This window comes from Oncorhynchus clarkii, chromosome 12, assembly GCF_045791955.1.
Source record: "Oncorhynchus clarkii lewisi isolate Uvic-CL-2024 chromosome 12, UVic_Ocla_1.0, whole genome shotgun sequence".
In the NCBI taxonomy this organism is placed as follows: domain Eukaryota; kingdom Metazoa; phylum Chordata; class Actinopteri; order Salmoniformes; family Salmonidae; genus Oncorhynchus; species Oncorhynchus clarkii.
Window position 1 is genome coordinate 4143858 of NC_092158.1, and position 20648 is coordinate 4164505.

Below are 20648 nucleotides of genomic sequence, written 5' to 3' on the forward strand. Positions count from 1 at the left end.
ACAGCCATATGGTATAGCCAGATCAGGACCTAACATGAGGACAACTCAGAGGATGTAGCCCACAGCCATATGGTATAGCCAGATCAGGACCTAACATGAGGACAACTCAGAGGATGTAGCCCACAGCCATATGGCAGAGCCAGATCAGGACCTAACATGAGGACAACTCAGAGGATGTAGCCCACAGCCATATGGTATAGCCAGATCAGGACCTAACATGAGGACAACTCAGAGGATGTAGCCCACAGCCATATGGTATAGCCAGATCAGGACCTAACATGAGGACAACTCAGAGGATGTAGCCCACAGCCATATGGCAGAGCCAGATCAGGACCTAACATGAGGACAACTCAGAGGATGTAGCCCACAGCCATATGGCAGAGCCAGATCAGGACCTAACATCAGGACAACTCAGAGGATGTAGCCCACAGCCATATGGCAGAGCCAGATCAGGACCTAACATGAGGACAACTCAGAGGATGTAGCCCACAGCCATATGGTATAGCCAGATCAGGACCTAACATGAGGACAACTCAGAGGATGTAGCCCACAGCCATATGGCAGAGCCAGATCAGGACCTAACATGAGGACAACTCAGAGGATGTAGCCCACAGCCATATGGTATAGCCAGATCAGGACCTAACATCAGGACAACTCAGAGGATGTAGCCCACAGCCATATGGCAGAGCCAGATCAGGACCTAACATAAGGACAACTCAGAGGATGTAGCCCACAGCCATATGGTATAGCCAGATCAGGACCTAACATGAGGACAACTCAGAGGATGTAGCCCACAGCCATATGGTATAGCCAGATCAGGACCTAACATGAGGACAACTCAGAGGATGTAGCCCACAGCCATATGGCAGAGCCAGATCAGGACCTAACATGAGGACAACTCAGAGGATGTAGCCCACAGCCATATGGTATAGCCAGATCAGGACCTAACATGAGGACAACTCAGAGGATGTAGCCCACAGCCATATGGCAGAGCCAGATCAGGACCTAACATCAGGACAACTCAGAGGATGTAGCCCACAGCCATATGGCAGAGCCAGATCAGGACCTAACATCAGGACAACTCAGAGGATGTAGCCCACAGCCATATGGTATAGCCAGATCAGGACCTAACATGAGGACAACTCAGAGGATGTAGCCCACAGCCATATGGCAGAGCCAGATCAGGACCTAACATGAGGACAAGTCAGAGGATGTAGCCCACAGCCATATGGCAGAGCCAGATCAGGACCTAACATGAGGACAACTCAGAGGATGTAGCCCACAGCCATATGGTATAGCCAGATCAGGACCTAACATCAGGACAACTCAGAGGATGTAGCCCACAGCCATATGGCAGAGCCAGATCAGGACCTAACATGAGGACAACTCAGAGGATGTAGCCCACAGCCATATGGCAGAGCCAGATCAGGACCTAACATGAGGACAACTCAGAGGATGTAGCCCACAGCCATATGGTATAGCCAGATCAGGACCTAACATCAGGACAACTCAGAGGATGTAGCCCACAGCCATATGGCAGAGCCAGATCAGGACCTAACATCAGGACAACTCAGAGGATGTAGCCCACAGCCATATGGCAGAGCCAGATCAGGACCTAACATCAGGACAACTCAGAGGATGTAGCCCACAGCCATATGGCAGAGCCAGATCAGGACCTAACATCAGGACAACTCAGAGGATGTAGCCCACAGCCATATGGCAGAGCCAGATCAGGACCTAACATGAGGACAACTCAGAGGATGTAGCCCACAGCCATATGGTATAGCCAGATCAGGACCTAACATGAGGACAACTCAGAGGATGTAGCCCACAGCCATATGGCAGAGCCAGATCAGGACCTAACATGAGGACAACTCAGAGGATGTAGCCCACAGCCATATGGCAGAGCCAGATCAGGACCTAACATGAGGACAACTCAGAGGATGTAGCCCACAGCCATATGGCAGAGCCAGATCAGGACCTAACATCAGGACAACTCAGAGGATGTAGCCCACAGCCATATGGCAGAGCCAGATCAGGACCTAACATGAGGACAACTCAGAGGATGTAGCCCACAGCCATATGGTATAGCCAGATCAGGACCTAACATGAGGACAACTCAGAGGATGTAGCCCACAGCCATTTGGCAGAGCCAGATCAGGACCTAACATGAGGACAACTCAGAGGATGTAGCCCACAGCCATATGGCAGAGCCAGATCAGGGCCTAACATGAGGACAACTCAGAGGATGTAGCCCACAGCCATATGGCAGAGCCAGATCAGGACCTAACATGAGGACAACTCAGAGGATGTAGCCCACAGCCATATGGCAGAGCCAGATCAGGACCTAACATCAGGACAACTCAGAGGATGTAGCCCACAGCCATATGGCAGAGCCAGATCAGGACCTAACATCAGGACAACTCAGAGGATGTAGCCCACAGCCATATGGCAGAGCCAGATCAGGACCTAACATCAGGACAACTCAGAGGATGTAGCCCACAGCCATATGGCAGAGCCAGATCAGGACCTAACATGAGGACAACTCAGAGGATGTAGCCCACAGCCATATGGCAGAGCCAGATCAGGACCTAACATGAGGACAACTCAGAGGATGTAGCCCACAGCCATATGGCAGAGCCAGATCAGGACCTAACATCAGGACAACTCAGAGGATGTAGCCCACAGCCATATGGCAGAGCCAGATCAGGACCTAACATGAGGACAACTCAGAGGATGTAGCCCACAGCCATATGGCAGAGCCAGATCAGGACCTAACATGAGGACAAGTCAGAGGATGTAGCCCACAGCCATATGGCAGAGCCAGATCAGGACCTAACATGAGGACAACTCAGAGGATGTAGCCCACAGCCATATGGCAGAGCCAGATCAGGACCTAACATGAGGACAACTCAGAGGATGTAGCCCACAGCCATATGGCAGAGCCAGATCAGGACCTAACATGAGGACAACTCAGAGTATGTAGCCCACAGCCATATGGCAGAGCCAGATCAGGACCTAACATGAGGACAACTCAGAGGATGTAGCCCACAGCCATATGGCAGAGCCAGATCAGGACCTAACATAAGGACAACTCAGAGGATGTAGCCCACAGCCATATGGCAGAGCCAGATCAGGACCTAACATCAGGACAACTCAGAGGATGTAGCCCACAGCCATATGGCAGAGCCAGATCAGGACCTAACATGAGGACAACTCAGAGGATGTAGCCCACAGCCATATGGTATAGCCAGATCAGGACCTAACATGAGGACAACTCAGAGGATGTAGCCCACAGCCATATGGCAGAGCCAGATCAGGACCTAACATGAGGACAACTCAGAGGATGTAGCCCACAGCCATATGGCAGAGCCAGATCAGGACCTAACATGAGGACAACTCAGAGGATGTAGCCCACAGCCATATGGCAGAGCCAGATCAGGACCTAACATGAGGACAACTCAGAGGATGTAGCCCACAGCCATATGGCAGAGCCAGATCAGGACCTAACATGAGGACAACTCAGAGGATGTAGCCCACAGCCATATGGCAGAGCCAGATCAGGACCTAACATGAGGACAACTCAGAGGATGTAGCCCACAGCCATATGGCAGAGCCAGATCAGGACCTAACATGAGGACAACTCAGAGGATGTAGCCCACAGCCATATGGCAGAGCCAGATCAGGACCTAACATAAGGACAACTCAGAGGATGTAGCCCACAGCCATATGGCAGAGCCAGATCAGGACCTAACATGAGGACAACTCAGAGGATGTAGCCCACAGCCATATGGCAGAGCCAGATCAGGACCTAACATGAGGACAACTCAGAGGATGTAGCCCACAGCCATATGGCAGAGCCAGATCAGGACCTAACATGAGGACAACTCAGAGGATGTAGCCCACAGCCATATGGCAGAGCCAGATCAGGACCTAACATCAGGACAACTCAGAGGATGTAGCCCACAGCCATATGGCAGAGCCAGATCAGGACCTAACATAAGGACAACTCAGAGGATGTAGCCCACAGCCATATGGCAGAGCCAGATCAGGACCTAACATGAGGACAACTCAGAGGATGTAGCCCACAGCCATATGGCAGAGCCAGATCAGGACCTAACATGAGGACAACTCAGAGGATGTAGCCCACAGCCATATGGCAGAGCCAGATCAGGACCTAACATCAGGACAACTCAGAGGATGTAGCCCACAGCCATATGGCAGAGCCAGATCAGGACCTAACATAAGGACAACTCAGAGGATGTAGCCCACAGCCATATGGCAGAGCCAGATCAGGACCTAACATGAGGACAACTCAGAGGATGTAGCCCACAGCCATATGGCAGAGCCAGATCAGGACCTAACATCAGGACAACTCAGAGTATGTAGCCCACAGCCATATGGCAGAGCCAGATCAGGACCTAACATGAGGACAACTCAGAGGATGTAGCCCACAGCCATATGGCAGAGCCAGATCAGGACCTAACATCAGGACAACTCAGAGGATGTAGCCCACAGCCATATGGCAGAGCCAGATCAGGACCTAACATAAGGACAACTCAGAGGATGTAGCCCACAGCCATATGGCAGAGCCAGATCAGGACCTAACATAAGGACAAGTCAGAGGATGTAGCCCACAGCCATATGGCAGAGCCAGATCAGGACCTAACATGAGGACAAGTCAGAGGATGTAGCCCACAGCCATATGGCAGAGCCAGATCAGGACCTAACATGAGGACAACTCAGAGGATGTAGCCCACAGCCATATGGCAGAGCCAGATCAGGACCTAACATGAGGACAAGTCAGAGGATGTAGCCCACAGCCATATGGCAGAGCCAGATCAGGACCTAACATGAGGACAACTCAGAGGATGTAGCCCACAGCCATATGGCAGAGCCAGATCAGGACCTAACATCAGGACAACTCAGAGGATGTAGCCCACAGCCATATGGCAGAGCCAGATCAGGACCTAACATGAGGACAACTCAGAGGATGTAGCCCACAGCCATATGGCAGAGCCAGATCAGGGCCTAACATGAGGACAACTCAGAGGATGTAGCCCACAGCCATATGGCAGAGCCAGATCAGGACCTAACATGAGGACAACTCAGAGGATGTAGCCCACAGCCATATGGCAGAGCCAGATCAGGACCTAACATCAGGACAACTCAGAGGATGTAGCCCACAGCCATATGGCAGAGCCAGATCAGGACCTAACATAAGGACAACTCAGAGGATGTAGCCCACAGCCATATGGCAGAGCCAGATCAGGACCTAACATGAGGACAACTCAGAGGATGTAGCCCACAGCCATTTGGCAGAGCCAGATCAGGACCTAACATGAGGACAACTCAGAGGATGTAGCCCACAGCCATATGGCAGAGCCAGATCAGGACCTAACATAAGGACAACTCAGAGGATGTAGCCCACAGCCATATGGCAGAGCCAGATCAGGACCTAACATAAGGACAACTCAGAGGATGTAGCCCACAGCCATATGGCAGAGCCAGATCAGGACCTAACATCAGGACAACTCAGAGGATGTAGCCCACAGCCATTTGGCAGAGCCAGATCAGGACCTAACATCAGGACAACTCAGAGGATGTAGCCCACAGCCATATGGCAGAGCCAGATCAGGACCTAACATGAGGACAACTCAGAGGATGTAGCCCACAGCCATATGGCAGAGCCAGATCAGGACCTAACATGAGGACAACTCAGAGGATGTAGCCCACAGCCATATGGCAGAGCCAGATCAGGACCTAACATAAGGACAACTCAGAGGATGTAGCCCACAGCCATATGGCAGAGCCAGATCAGGACCTAACATGAGGACAACTCAGAGGATGTAGCCCACAGCCATATGGCAGAGCCAGATCAGGACCTAACATAAGGACAACTCAGAGGATGTAGCCCACAGCCATATGGCAGAGCCAGATCAGGACCTAACATGAGGACAACTCAGAGGATGTAGCCCACAGCCATATGGCAGAGCCAGATCAGGACCTAACATGAGGACAACTCAGAGTATGTAGCCCACAGCCATATGGCAGAGCCAGATCAGGACCTAACATAAGGACAACTCAGAGGATGTAGCCCACAGCCATATGGCAGAGCCAGATCAGGACCTAACATGAGGACAACTCAGAGGATGTAGCCCACAGCCATATGGCAGAGCCAGATCAGGACCTAACATGAGGACAACTCAGAGGATGTAGCCCACAGACCTTTGGCACAGCCAGATCAGGACCTAACATGAGGACAACTCAGAGGATGTAGCCCACAGCCATATGGCAGAGCCAGATCAGGACCTAACATGAGGACAACTCAGAGGATGTAGCCCACAGCCATATGGCAGAGCCAGATCAGGACCTAACATCAGGACAACTCAGAGGATGTAGCCCACAGCCATATGGCAGAGCCAGATCAGGACCTAACATGAGGACAACTCAGAGGATGTAGCCCACAGCCATATGGCAGAGCCAGATCAGGACCTAACATCAGGACAACTCAGAGGATGTAGCCCACAGCCATATGGCAGAGCCAGATCAGGGCCTAACATGAGGACAACTCAGAGGATGTAGCCCACAGCCATTTGGCATAGCCACATCAGGACCTAACATGAGGACAACTCAGAGGATGTAGCCCACAGCCATTTGGCACAGCCAGATCAGGACCTAACATGAGGACAACTCAGAGGATGTAGCCCACAGCCATTTGGCAGAGCCAGATCAGGACCTAACATGAGGACAACTCAGAGGATGTAGCCCACAGCCATATGGCAGAGCCAGATCAGGACCTAACATGAGGACAACTCAGAGGATGTAGCCCACAGCCATATGGCAGAGCCAGATCAGGACCTAACATCAGGACAACTCAGAGGATGTAGCCCACAGCCATATGGCAGAGCCAGATCAGGACCTAACATGAGGACAACTCAGAGGATGTAGCCCACAGCCATATGGCAGAGCCAGATCAGGACCTAACATCAGGACAACTCAGAGGATGTAGCCCACAGCCATATGGCAGAGCCAGATCAGGACCTAACATCAGGACAACTCAGAGGATGTAGCCCACAGCCATATGGCAGAGCCAGATCAGGACCTAACATCAGGACAACTCAGAGGATGTAGCCCACAGCCATATGGCAGAGCCAGATCAGGACCTAACATGAGGACAACTCAGAGGATGTAGCCCACAGCCATATGGCAGAGCCAGATCAGGACCTAACATGAGGACAACTCAGAGGATGTAGCCCACAGCCATATGGTATAGCCAGATCAGGACCTAACATGAGGACAACTCAGAGGATGTAGCCCACAGCCATATGGTATAGCCAGATCAGGACCTAACATGAGGACAACTCAGAGGATGTAGCCCACAGCCATATGGTATAGCCAGATCAGGACCTAACATGAGGACAACTCAGAGGATGTAGCCCACAGCCATATGGCAGAGCCAGATCAGGACCTAACATGAGGACAACTCAGAGGATGTAGCCCACAGCCATATGGCAGAGCCAGATCAGGACCTAACATGAGGACAACTCAGAGGATGTTATTCTGTTCTTCTGAAATAGACTACATTTTCTTCTTATCATGTTTCTTTAGACATGTCTAAAATAAATAATGGATTTATTGTGAAGTTGTAGAATATATTACATGGATTTATTGTGAAGGTGGAGGCTATATTACATGGATTTATTGTGAAGGTGGAGGCTATATTACATGGATTTATTGTGAAGGTGGAGGCTATATTACATGGATTTATTGTGAAGTTGTAGAATATATTACATGGATTTATTGTGAAGGTGGAGGCTATATTACATGGATTTATTGTGAAGTTGTAGAATATATTACATGGATTTATTGTGAAGTTGTAGAATATATTACATGGATTTATTGTGAAGGTGGAGGCTATATTACATGGATTTATTGTGAAGGTGGAGGCTATATTACATGGATTTATTGTGAAGGTATAGGCTATATTACATGGATTTATTGTGAAGGTGGAGGCTATATTACATGGATTTATTGTGAAGGTATAGGCTATATTACATGGATTTATTGTGAAGGTGTAGACTATATTACATGGATTTATTGTGAAGGTGTAGACTATATTACATGGATTTATTGTGAAGGTGTAGACTATATTACATGGATTTATTGTGAAGGTGGAGGCTATATTACATGGATTTATTGTGAAGGTGTAGACTATATTACATGGATTTATTGTGAAGGTGTAGGCTATATTACATGGATTTATTGTGAAGGTGGAGGCTATATTACATGGATTTATTGTGATGGTGGAGGCTATATTACATGGATTTATTGTGAAGGTGTAGACTATATTACATGGATTTATTGTGAAGGTGTAGACTATATTACATGGATTTATTGTGAAGGTGTAGACTATATTACATGGATTTATTGTGAAGGTGTAGACTATATTACATGGATTTATTGTGAAGGTGGAGGCTATATTACATGGATTTATTGTGAAGGTGTAGACTATATTACATGGATTTATTGTGAAGGTGGAGGCTATATTACATGGATTTATTGTGAAGGTGTAGACTATATTACATGGATTTATTGTGAAGGTGTAGACTATATTACATGGATTTATTGTGAAGGTGGAGAATATATTACATGGATTTATTGTGAAGGTGTAGACTATATTACATGGATTTATTGTGAAGGTGGAGAATATATTACATGGATTTATTGTGAAGGTGTAGACTATATTACATGGATTTATTGTGAAGGTGGAGGCTATATTACATGGATTTATTGTGAAGGTGTAGACTATATTACATGGATTTATTGTGAAGGTGGAGACTATATTACATGGATTTATTGTGAAGGTATAGGCTATATTACATGGATTTATTGTGAAGGTGGAGACTATATTACATGGATTTATTGTGAAGGTATAGACTATATTACATGGATTTATTGTGAGGGTGTAGACTATATTACATGGATTTATTGTGATGGTGTAGACTATATTACATGGATTTATTGTGAAGGTGTAGGTAGACTATATTACATGGATTTATTGTGAGGGTGTAGACTATATTACATGGATTTATTGTGAAGGTGGAGACTATATTACATGGATTTATTGTGAAGGTGGAGACTATATTACATGGATTTATTGTGAAGGTGTAGACTATATTACATGGATTTATTGTGAAGGTGTAGACTATATTACATGGATTTATTGTGAGGGTGTAGACTATATTACATGGATTTATTGTGATGGTGTAGACTATATTACATGGATTTATTGTGAAGGTGTAGGTAGACTATATTACATGGATTTATTGTGAGGGTGTAGACTATATTACATGGATTTATTGTGAAGGTGGAGACTATATTACATGGATTTATTGTGAAGGTGTAGGCTATATTACATGGATTTATTGTGAAGGTGTAGACTATATTACATGGATTTATTGTGAAGGTGTAGGCTATATTACATGGATTTATTGTGAAGGTGTAGGCTATATTACATGGATTTATTTGACTTTTTAAAATGTAGATGTTCCAAAGGTCTGTATCAGTGTCTTGTAGATTATATGTGGAAGCCAAGAGATGCTAAATGTGTTTATGTTAATTCGTGGTCAATTACCATGAGACCGGCAGTTATTTGCTTAACAATCAACGGCTGACAAAATGTAATGACTGCCACAACAACATCAGAAGTGTCAGTCAGAATCCACATAGAGAAGAAGTCCTACCATCAGTTTACCAGACTAGTGTGATGCAAAACACACAACTACTAAACGTATTATCATGTACTAAGTATTACACCTAGGTCCAGACACCTCATTCACTGTTTTGGCCATACAGATTTAAGAACCAAAATGGCCTCTCAGTTTCAGATTTAGAGTGTGAGACAGAGACAAATGTATGAGACAAATCTCTACTATGGCACCCAGCCAGGAAGCTTCAGGCTTTTCCAGACAGGCTGCCAGTTTCAGGATCAACCACACCTGGTAATGACTCCAGTGCCACAACTGATCAAAACTGTCTTGGTGCTGTGTGTTCAGAGCGCTAAACTGTCTTGGTGCTGTGTGTTCAGAGTGCTAAACTGTCTTGGTGCTGTGTGTTCAGAGCGCTAAACTGTCTTGGTGCTGTGTGTTCAGAGCGCTAAACTGTCTTGGTGCTGTGTGTTCAGAGCGCCAAACTGTCTTTGAGTCATGTTCAGTAGCTCACATCATTCACAACCAACAAAAAACCCATCAGCCTAAAGGCCCGTTGTGAATGGCCCATCAGCCTAAAGGCTCATTGTGAATGGCCCATCAGCCTAAAGGCCCGTTGTGAATGGCCCATCAGCCTAAAGGCTTGTTGTGAATGGCCCATCAGCCTAAAGGCTCGTTGTGAATGGCCCATCAGCCTAAAGGCTCGTTGTGAATGGCCCATCAGCCTAAAGGCTCGTTGTGAATGGCCCATCAGCCTAAAGGCCCGTTGTGAATGGCCCATCACCCTAAAGGCTCGTTGTGAATGGCCCATCACCCTAAAGGCTCGTTGTGAATGGCCCATCAGCCTAAAGGCTCGTTGTGAATGGCCCATATAATAAGTCATGATGAAACTTCACAATTGCTCTACTCTCTACTTGGGATCCCTGGGAATGAAATGTATGCTCTTTCTACTGTCTCTACGGGGACGGGGATCTGGCACCAACAAAGTATCTGGCACCAACACAGTGCCCATCTCTACCGGGATGGGAATCTGGCACCAACACAGTGCCCGTCTCTACCGGGACGGGTTTCTGGCACCAACACAGTGCCCGTCTCTACGGGGACGGGGATCTGGCACCAACACAGTGCCCGTCTCTACCGGGACGGGTATCTGGCACCAACACAGTGCCCGTCTCTACGGGGACGGGGATCTGGCACCAACACAGTGCCCGTCTCTACGGGGACGGGTTTCTGGCACCAACACAGTGCCAGAATGGCACCCTATTCCCTACATACAGTAGTATTCCCTATTTATTAAGGATACTCTTCCTGTTGTCCAAACAAGATTAATGTAATTATTTAAAACATATTTATACAGTACATCATACAATACATTATTATTACACCACTACATACTGTATCTACAATACATTATTATTATACCACTACTCTACCACTTTATTTATTTAACCTTTATTTAACCAGGTATATATATATATAACCCTAACCCTTTATTTAACCAGGTATTTATATATATAACCCTAACCCTTTATTTAACCAGGTAGGCCAGTTGAGAACAAGTTCTCATTTACAACTGCGACCTGGTCAAGATAAAGCAAAGCAGTTTGACACATACAACGACACAGAGTTACACATGGAGTAAAACAAACATACAGTCAATAATACAGAGTTACACATGGAATTAAAACAAACATTCAGTCAATAATACAGAGTTACACATGGAATAAAACAAACATACAGTCAATAATACAGAGTTACACATGGAATAAAACAAACATACAGTCAATAATACAGAGTTACACATGGAATAAAACAAACATACAGTCAATAATACAGAGTTACACATGGAGTAAAACAAACATACAGTCAATAATACAGAGTTACACATGGAATTAAAACAAACATTCAGTCAATAATACAGAGTTACACATGGAATAAAACAAACATACAGTCAATAATACAGAGTTACACATGGAATAAAACAAACATACAGTCAATAATACAGAGTTACACATGGAATAAAACAAACATACAGTCAATAATACAGAGTTACACATGGAGTAAAACAAACATACAGTCAATAATACAGAGTTACACATGGAATAAACAAACATACAGTCAATAATACAGAGTTACACATGGAATAAACAAACATACAGTCAATAATACAGAGTTACACATGGAATAAAACAAACATACAGTCAATAATACAGAGTTACACATGGAATAAACAAACATAGTCAATACAGTATAAAAAAACAAAAGTATATATACAGCATGTGCAAATGAGGTGAGATAAGGGAGGTAAGGCAATAAATAGGCTGTAGTGGTGAAATAATTACAATATAGCAATTAAACACTGGAGTGATATATGTGCAGAAGATGAGTGTTTAAGTAGAGATACTGGGGGGCAAAGGAGCAAAATAAATCAAATAAATAACAGTATGGGGATGAGGTAGATAGAAGGGCTATTTACAGATGGGCTATGTACAGGTGCAGTGATCTGTAAGCTGCTCTGACAGCTGATGCTTAAAGCTAGTGAGGGAGATAAGTCTCCAGCTTCAGGGATTTTTGCAGTTTTTTCCAGTCATTGGCAGCAGAGAACTGGAAGGAAAGGCAGGCAAAGGAGGAATTGGCTTTGGGGGTGAGCAGTGAGATACACCTACTGGATCGCGTGCAACAAGTGGGTGTTACTATGGTGACCAGTGAGCTGAGATAAGGCGGGGCTTCACCTGGCAGAGACTTACAGATGACCTGGAGCCAGTGGGTTTGGCGACGAGTATGAAGCGAGGGCCAACCAACGAGAGCGTACAGGTCGCACTGGTGGGTAGTATATGGGGCTTTGGTGACAAAACGGATGGCACTGTGATAGACTGCATCCAGGTTGTTGAGTAGAGTGTCGGAGGCAATTTTGTAGATGACATCACTGAAGTCGAGGATCGGTAGGATGGTCAGTTTTACGAGGGTGTGTTTGGCAGCATGAGTGAAGGATGCTTTGTTGCGATATAGGAAGCTGATTCTAGATTTAATTTTGGATTGGAGATGTTTAATGTGAGTCTGGAAGGAGAGTTTACAGTCTAGCCAGACACCTAGGTATTTGTAGTTGTCCACGTATTCTAAGTCAGAAATATCCAGAGTAGTGATGCTGGACGGGCGGGCAGGTGCGGGCAGTGATCGGTTGAAGAGCATGCATTTAGTTTTACTTGCACTTAAGAGCGGTGGTGCATGGGTGTCTGAGCTGTGCACTAGCCGTTTAAACACAGACAGCTCTGTGCTTTCAACATGTCAATACCTCTCACAAAATACATGTAGTGAGGCAGTAAATCTCTCCTCTCACTTGGAGATTGACATGCAGAGTTCATGCCGACACAAGCAGACAAAAGGCCCCAACACCACGAGTTAAGCTAATTCTGTTCATTAGGACCTCCGTCGCCCTCCTGTCAATTTAATTAGTGTACAGTGTCAATATCGCCTACAGTATTGACTACAGTAACTGACAGGACCACGATGGAAATAGAGATGGGGGTTTTGTTGACATTGTTTCCGATGTGGGACAGACAAACAGCAAGATTTATATACAACCATCACTGTTGGAAATCAAATGCCAGGCTAGAAGCAAGAAGTAATAGATTATTAAAATGTCTTATTGCTTATTGACATTGGTCGCATGTTGTGTTTGTCTGTTAGCTCAGGGTTAACAAATGCTGTGTGTGACCAGTCCAGACTGGGGCTAAGAGCAATGCAGTGGGAAAAGGCCTATTGTGTTCTCTCCTCAGCCATTTTAAAATGTCTCGTTCTCTGTTCATTCGTAACTTATGTGGTAGTGTACATGATACTTGTTGACCTACATGTTGTACACTAAAGTATCAAAATCCCCAATTTACTGGAGATTTGATCAAGGTTTGTACTAGAGTAGTTCCAATTTAATATCGTCAAGATGGATTTGATTTGGATTGATATTTGAATGAGCATCAGGTAAAATTTTCTGAAAAACACCTAAATACCAGGCTATACATCAAACAGGACAAACAGAAAACACCAGGCTATACATTGAACAGGACAAACAGAATCATAGATATAAAATAATCCACTGATTCTAAAAGGAGCCATTGCCCCAGTTCAGTTTCCACATCCAACTAATATCAGATTTCCACTGTACAATAAGATATACAATATACACTGAGTGTACAAAACATTAGGAACACCTTATTGAAGTCACTTGTTAAATCCACTTCAAATCAGTGTAGATGAAGGTGAGGAGACGAGTTAAATAAGGATTTTTGTGACATGGATTGTGTATGTGTGCTATTCAGAGGGTGAATGTCAAGACAAAAGATTGAAGTGTCTTTTAACGGGGTATGGTAGTAGGTGCCAGGCACACCGGGTTGAGTGTGTCAAGAACTATAACGTTGCTGGGTTTTTCACGCTCAACCGTTTCCCGCGTGTATCAAGAATGGTCCACCACCCAAAGGACATCCAGCCAACTTGACACAACCGTGGGAAGCATTGGAGTCAACATGGACCAGCATCCCTGTGGAACGCTTTCAACACCTCATAGAGTCCATGTCCCCACGAATTGAGGCTGTTCTGAGGGCAAAATGGGGGGGGCAACTCAATATTAGGAAGGTGTTCCTAATGTTTTGTCCACTCAGTGTAGATACAGTACTGTGTATGTGTATTGTCTTGGACAGTGTACAGAAATGTTTGTGTTTCTGTATGTTCCTCTATATCATGTGAATGTAGGCAGATGTCTGTTGGTTCCCACGGGAAAGGACCGACCTGCTGAACGAGGGACCATGCTACTGAGCAACACAACATGATTAGGCAGATTGGAGGATTGGCCTTCACTTCTATTTACAGCTGTTGCATGACACCACAGACTGATGATTATCTTAATGCATTAGGTCGGCTAACCCTACAAATGTTTTCTGACCTACTAATATAGACCCCCCCCCCCCCCCGTCCTTAACTCCTAGGCACTATGTAGATGTGATAGGATTTGACAGTTTGAACAGTACAGTAGGACCTTCTCTGTGCCCTCTGAAAAGGACAGGCTTAACGTTGACCTTAGACTATTGCCTACCCATCCAACTCAATTGATAGATAACCGATAGACAACCCCATGCTAATTGGCAACAACTAACTCAGATGAACATGAGGTTCCATAACAATGGTGTAGCAGTAGCTCATAGGCCTCCACATAACAGCAGTAGCTCGTAGGCCTACACATAACAGCAGTAGCTCGTAGGCCTCCACATAACAGCAGTAGCTCGTAGGCCTACACATAACAGCAGTGTTACAGCAGAAGCTCGTAGGCCTACACATAACAGCAGTAGGTCGTATGGCCTACACATAACAGCAGTAGGTCGTATGGCCTACACATAACAGCAGTAGGTCGTATGGCCTACACATAACAGCAGTAGGTCGTATGGCCTACACATAACAGCAGAAGGTCGTATGGCCTACACATAACAGCAGTGTTACAGCAGAAGCAGATACACATCAGCTACAAAGGCAGGGGTTTAACAGGACTTAAAACTACTCTCAACAAGCTATTTCACAGTAGAGATACACACCAAAACCCTGTGTGGACATTCCCCAGGGCTGTGTCTGGTATGGAAACCTATCAATATATAGATGCACTGTTTTTGACCTGAACCCATAGTAGTTGGAGGAACTCCCCCCCCTCCCCCAAATGTGGTGATGTTTTCCTAAATTGGGAAAAACATGTTACCGAAGATCAACATGGAGTAAGTTATGAGGCTAACGAGGTCCTTTGGAGGAAGGATGTTTGACATGTACGCCTAATTGGCTCTAAATAAAAAGAGAGCAGGATCTGCAGTACTCAGAAACAGTGTACTAGTCATTTTATGCTGTGGATAGAAATACTACTACTATTTGAGCTGTGGCCACTACCAGTAGTAGTGGACTGGATACTGTAACCACAGCAAAGGCCCCTGCCTAGGAAACACATGTCAACTCAATGCTGGCCTCAGGCCTGTATCTATTTCAGTAGCATTCTGTTCAGCCCAATGGATACTCCACTGTAAAACACTGTCAAAACGTAGGACCCTAAAATGACAGAGCTCAAACATGGTGAGTTGGTTTTAAAAGTCAAGTGGAAGGAGGGAAAGGTGGTTTGATTAAAAAAATAATAATAATCTGAAACTAAAATGAATTTACAGGCGTGTGGCTGTATGAAGTTCCTTTACTGAACACTACTCTCTAGTACTTAACAAAAATACAAAAAAAATTGATGAACGACTAACTCAAACCCCAGCCAAATGGAACTGTAATGGTTTCTATTGGAGATTGACAACTACTTAAAAAAATATATAAGAATTCAAATGGATTAATGTTGTAAAGTCAGAATATGATTGAAAATATAATGTATGTCTGTCTGCCTTCCCATCTGTCTGAGGTGCTGGCTCACAACTAGTGCCACTTCCTTCTTGAGTGATGTCACACCTCTCCTCTCTGACTGAGGGTTATAATAGACCTGTGCCACTGGGGTGACCTCTCTCTCTCCCTCTGACTGTGTAATAGACTTAGAAGAAGCTTAGATTGACAGCACGTGCTAAAGGCTATACTCAGTTTTTCATGTACATCTTTCCTTCCTCCTTTTATTTCGGTAGAAAGGAGAGGTAGCCATACAGGTCATTTCCTGTTTGATCGTCACACCCTCGTTATGCTGATAACAAACAGAAAACAAAGACAAACGATAAGACCATCCTGTTGCTATAGGCCCTTGACAACAGACTTAAAGCAATGTGTCTGACATTTCATAACAAATTTGATGTTTATTTTTTCAGGATGACTTCAAAAATATTGTAATAATCTGAGATACATGACAAGTCCACAAAAGACGTGTAAGCACAAATATTGACTTTATAATGATAGTATGTTTTGTTATAATAACAACAGTAACAGACTGTCAGACCTAAAGTGGCAGACAAACAAACGGCCTATAGGACAGGCAAAGCTGTATAATAAATGACATGAATGACTTCGACACCTACTGTGACTGTCAAAACCACAATAGAAATTAGGAAGTGAATTACTTAACAGAAGTACACCGGTGTCATCATGTTCAAGAACGAGATCAATGTCAAATGTGCCAAATCATTGATGTGTAGAGGAGCTCTGTCCCGGTCACAGGAAAGACGTGTGAATACCAGTCATTGGAGAATAATCAGAAGGTATCAGAAAATATCTAGTTTCCAAGTCAACAGATTCTTCATAAGAACGAATGTGAACATGAACGAATGTGAACATGTGAACATGTTCCCAGCCCTAAAACATCACGCATATTGGTGATAAACAATGACAAAAAAAAATCACGTAATGTTGGACTAATGTTTGTTCTCAACAAGCTCGTCTCGTTACATACAACTATCACTTCGACTAACCGTGAAGCTTGAAAGCCGTACACAATGTTGCCAGCATTACGGCATGCACAGCTGACGACCGAATCGTCATCGGTTCCTAATACACCGGGTACACTTACTTTTTGAGAGTCCATACCGAGGACCGAAACACAAATATAATCAAATCCAATGCATAGGCAGGCAGGCGAAGTTCTCTCCAAAGAGGAAGACGATTACCCCACTGGATGGCGGAGCATAGTGCACGTACATGCGCAGTAGTATTTTTAACCCTCGCCCTCATAAATTAGAGGCGATATACAAATGTGGACTGGTTGCGCCCTCCACTGGACTAGAGAAGAATGTCTTTGATGTGTTAGTAAACGTGTCATACGTCAGTGGTCACGAGGGGTAGGGTTTTGCAGAGGGATTCCACTTCTCCGAGATTTCCCCCAAAGTCTCGCGGTAATGGTTGGTTGCTGTGGTAACGTCAAAAGAAGTGTACTGCTAGCTAGCTTGCTTGCTACAACAAAAATACAAACAATCAATTCACAGTCAAGTCATATTGAGCGGTTTGACACCTATACAAAACACGAGGTAAGTTGGTACACTTATATTATGCATTATAGCTACATTGAAATTGCCCCGAGAAAAGAGACAACGGTTTCATTTGCAACATCCAGCTAACATTAGCCTAGCTAGCTAACACGTTACTAGTAACTGAGCTAACTAACGGTACTTCGCTCGGAAATGCACCATGCCTCTGTTTAGTTTAGCTTTGCCAACGTTACTCCAGGCAGATGCTTGTCGTTGAAAGACTGATTTTCTCCTGCAGGATTTTGTGGAGAGGAGAGAAACCAGTGTGAAAAGATGGCGAGCCAGAGGCCACCGTCAGGTAGACCGATGAGTCGGGGGTCTCTTGTACCAGGGACTGGGAGACCTCCAACTGCCATCAGACCTCCACCCACAGCCGTTAGGGTCGGAACTGGGGTAAAGCCAAGTCACAGTTTTGATGTTTTCTTGCAGATCCCTGACTAACTATCATCACCCTTTTTACACACCTTCTGTAGCGTATGGGACATACAGTACAGTTCATAATGAAAGTCTACAAACACACCATTTTGCTGGCTTAAATCTAAAAAGGGATTAAAATTGAAAATGTTTCCCTACAGATCTACACATCCTGCGCCACATTTTCAAAGTTAATGAAAAAGTAGAGAATATTTTCTAAAAATAAAGAAAGAAATATGTCTTCACACCCCAGAGTTAATACTTGGTGCAAGCACATTTGGCAGAAAATACGATCCTACCAACTCTGGACAACACTACTGGCAACATATATCCATTGTTGTTGTCAAATTTTCTCAAGCTTATTGAGTTTAGTTGAGAATCATTGATGGTCCGCAATATTCAAACATTGTTTCTGATTTTCAAACAGGTTTACTGTGCACTCAGGGCCCCAGAGTGGTGCAGTGGTCTAAGACACTGCATCTCAGTACAAGAGGCGTCATTGCAGTATCTGGTTCGAATCCAGGCTGCATCACATCCGTGATTGGGTGTCCCATAGGGCGGCGCACAATTGGCCCAGCGTCGCCTTAACGGACTTGCCTAGTTAAATATAAAAAATAAGTAAAGTATTCAGACCCCTTGACTTTCCCACATTCTGTTACATTACAGCCTTATTCTAAAAGGGATGAAATAAAACATGTTCCTCATCAAACGACACACAATACCCCATATTGACAAAGAGAAAACAGGTTCTTCAAAATGTACAAGTATTCAGACCCATTGTAATGACATTTGACATTGATCTCAGGTGCATCCTGTTTCCATTGATCATCCTTGAGATGTTTTTACAATTTGATTGAAGTCCACCTGTGGTAAATTAAATTGATTGGACATGATTTGGAAAGACACACACCTGTCTATATAAGGTTCCACAGTTGACATTGCATGTCAGAGCAAAAACCAAGCCCTGAGGTCAAAGGCAGGATTGTGTCGGATCAGGAGAAGGGTACCAAAAAGATTTCTGTTGCATTTGAAGGTCCCCAAGAACACGGTGGCCTCCATCATTCTTAAATGGTAGAAGTTTGGAACCACCAAGACTCTTCCTAGAGCTGGCCGTCCGACCAAACTGAACAATCGGGGGAGAAGGGCCTTGGTCAGGGAGTGGCCAAGAACCCGATGGTCTCTCTGACAGTGCTCCATAGTTCCTCTGTGAAGATGGGAGAGTCTTCCAGAAGGACAACCATCTCTGCAGCACTCCACCAAGCAAGCCTTTATGGTAGAGTGGCCAGACGGAAGCCACTCCTCAGTAAAAGGCACATGACAGCCCGCTTGGAGTTTGCCAAAAGGCACCTAAAGGACTCTCAGACCATGAGAAACAAGATTCTCTGGTCTGATGAAACCAAGATTGAACTCTTTGGCCTGAATGCCAAGCGTCATGTCCGGAGGAAACCTAGCACCATCTCTACGGTGAAGCATGGTGGTGGCAGTGCCATGCTGTGGGGATGTTTTTCAGCGGCAGGGACTGGGTGACTAGTCAGGATCGAGGGAAAGATGAATGGAGCAAAGTACAGAGAGATCCTTGATGAAAAACCTGCTCCAGAGCGCTCAGGACCTCAGACTGGGGCGACCCTAAGCACACAGCCAAGAAAACGCAGGAGTGACTTTGGGACAAGTCTCTGAATGTCCTTGAGTGGCCCAGCCGGAGCCCGGACTTGAACCCGATTGAACATCTCTGGAGAGACCTTAAAATAGCTATGTAGCAATGCTCCTTATCCAACCTGACATAGCTTGAGAGGATCTACAGAGAAGAATGGGAGAAACTCCCCAAATACAGGTGTGCCAAGCTTGTAGCGTCATACCCAAGAAGACTCAAAGCTGTAATCGCTGCCAAAGGTGCTTCAACAAAGTACTAAGTAAAGGGTCTGAATAGTTTAAATTTAGTTTACAGCAGTAATTGCTGCTGAAGGTGCTTCCACCAAGTATTGACTCGTTTGAAAACATACAGTGGATTGCGAAAGTATTCACCCCCTTTGGTATTTTTCCTATTTTGTTGCCTTACAACCTGGAATTAAAATAGATTTTTGGGTTGGTTTGTCTCATTTGATTTACTCAACATACCTACCACTTTGAAGATGCAATTTTTTTTTATCGTGAAACACACAAGAAATAATATGAAAAAACAGAACTTGAGCTTGCATAACTATTCACCCCCCCAAAGTCAATATGTTGAAGAGCCACCTTTTGCAGCAATTACAGCTGCAAGTCTCTTGGAGTATGACTCTATAAGCTTGGCACGTCTAGCCACTGGGATTTTTTCCCATTCTTCAAGGCAAAACTGCTCCAGCTCCTTCAAGTTGGATGGGTTCCGCTGGTGTACAGCAATCTTTAAGTCATACCACAGATTCACAATTGGATTGAGGTCTGGACTTTGACTAGGCCATGCCAAGACATTTAAATGTTTCCCCTTAAACCAGTGTTGCTTTAGCAGTATGCTTAGGTTCATTGTCCTGCTGGAAGCTGAACCTCTGCCCCAGTCTCAAATCTCTGGAAGACTGAAACAGGTTTC

At 44.9% G+C, this 20648-nt stretch overlaps 2 protein-coding genes across 5 annotated transcripts in view; one reads left to right on the plus strand and one right to left on the minus strand.

Moving 5' to 3' along the window:
* The window catches only part of LOC139422658 (FSD1-like protein), an 83048-nt gene extending 65712 nt beyond the window's left edge, over positions 1–17336 (minus strand). For all 4 annotated transcript variants that reach the window (XM_071173827.1, XM_071173826.1, XM_071173825.1 and 1 more), the window contains exon 1: positions 17218–17336. In XM_071173827.1, the coding sequence (XP_071029928.1) occupies positions 17218–17232 (15 nt within the window). In that variant the 5' untranslated portion in view covers positions 17233–17336. The remainder of the gene's footprint in view (positions 1–17217) is intronic.
* A 203-nt stretch (positions 17337–17539) lies between these two features.
* The window catches only part of LOC139421841 (intraflagellar transport 74), a 66947-nt gene continuing 63838 nt past the window's right edge, over positions 17540–20648 (plus strand). The window contains exons 1-2 of the mRNA XM_071172963.1: positions 17540–17671; positions 17910–18064. Coding sequence (XP_071029064.1) covers positions 17945–18064 — 120 coding nt within the window. The 5' untranslated portion in view covers positions 17540–17671; positions 17910–17944. The remainder of the gene's footprint in view (positions 17672–17909; positions 18065–20648) is intronic.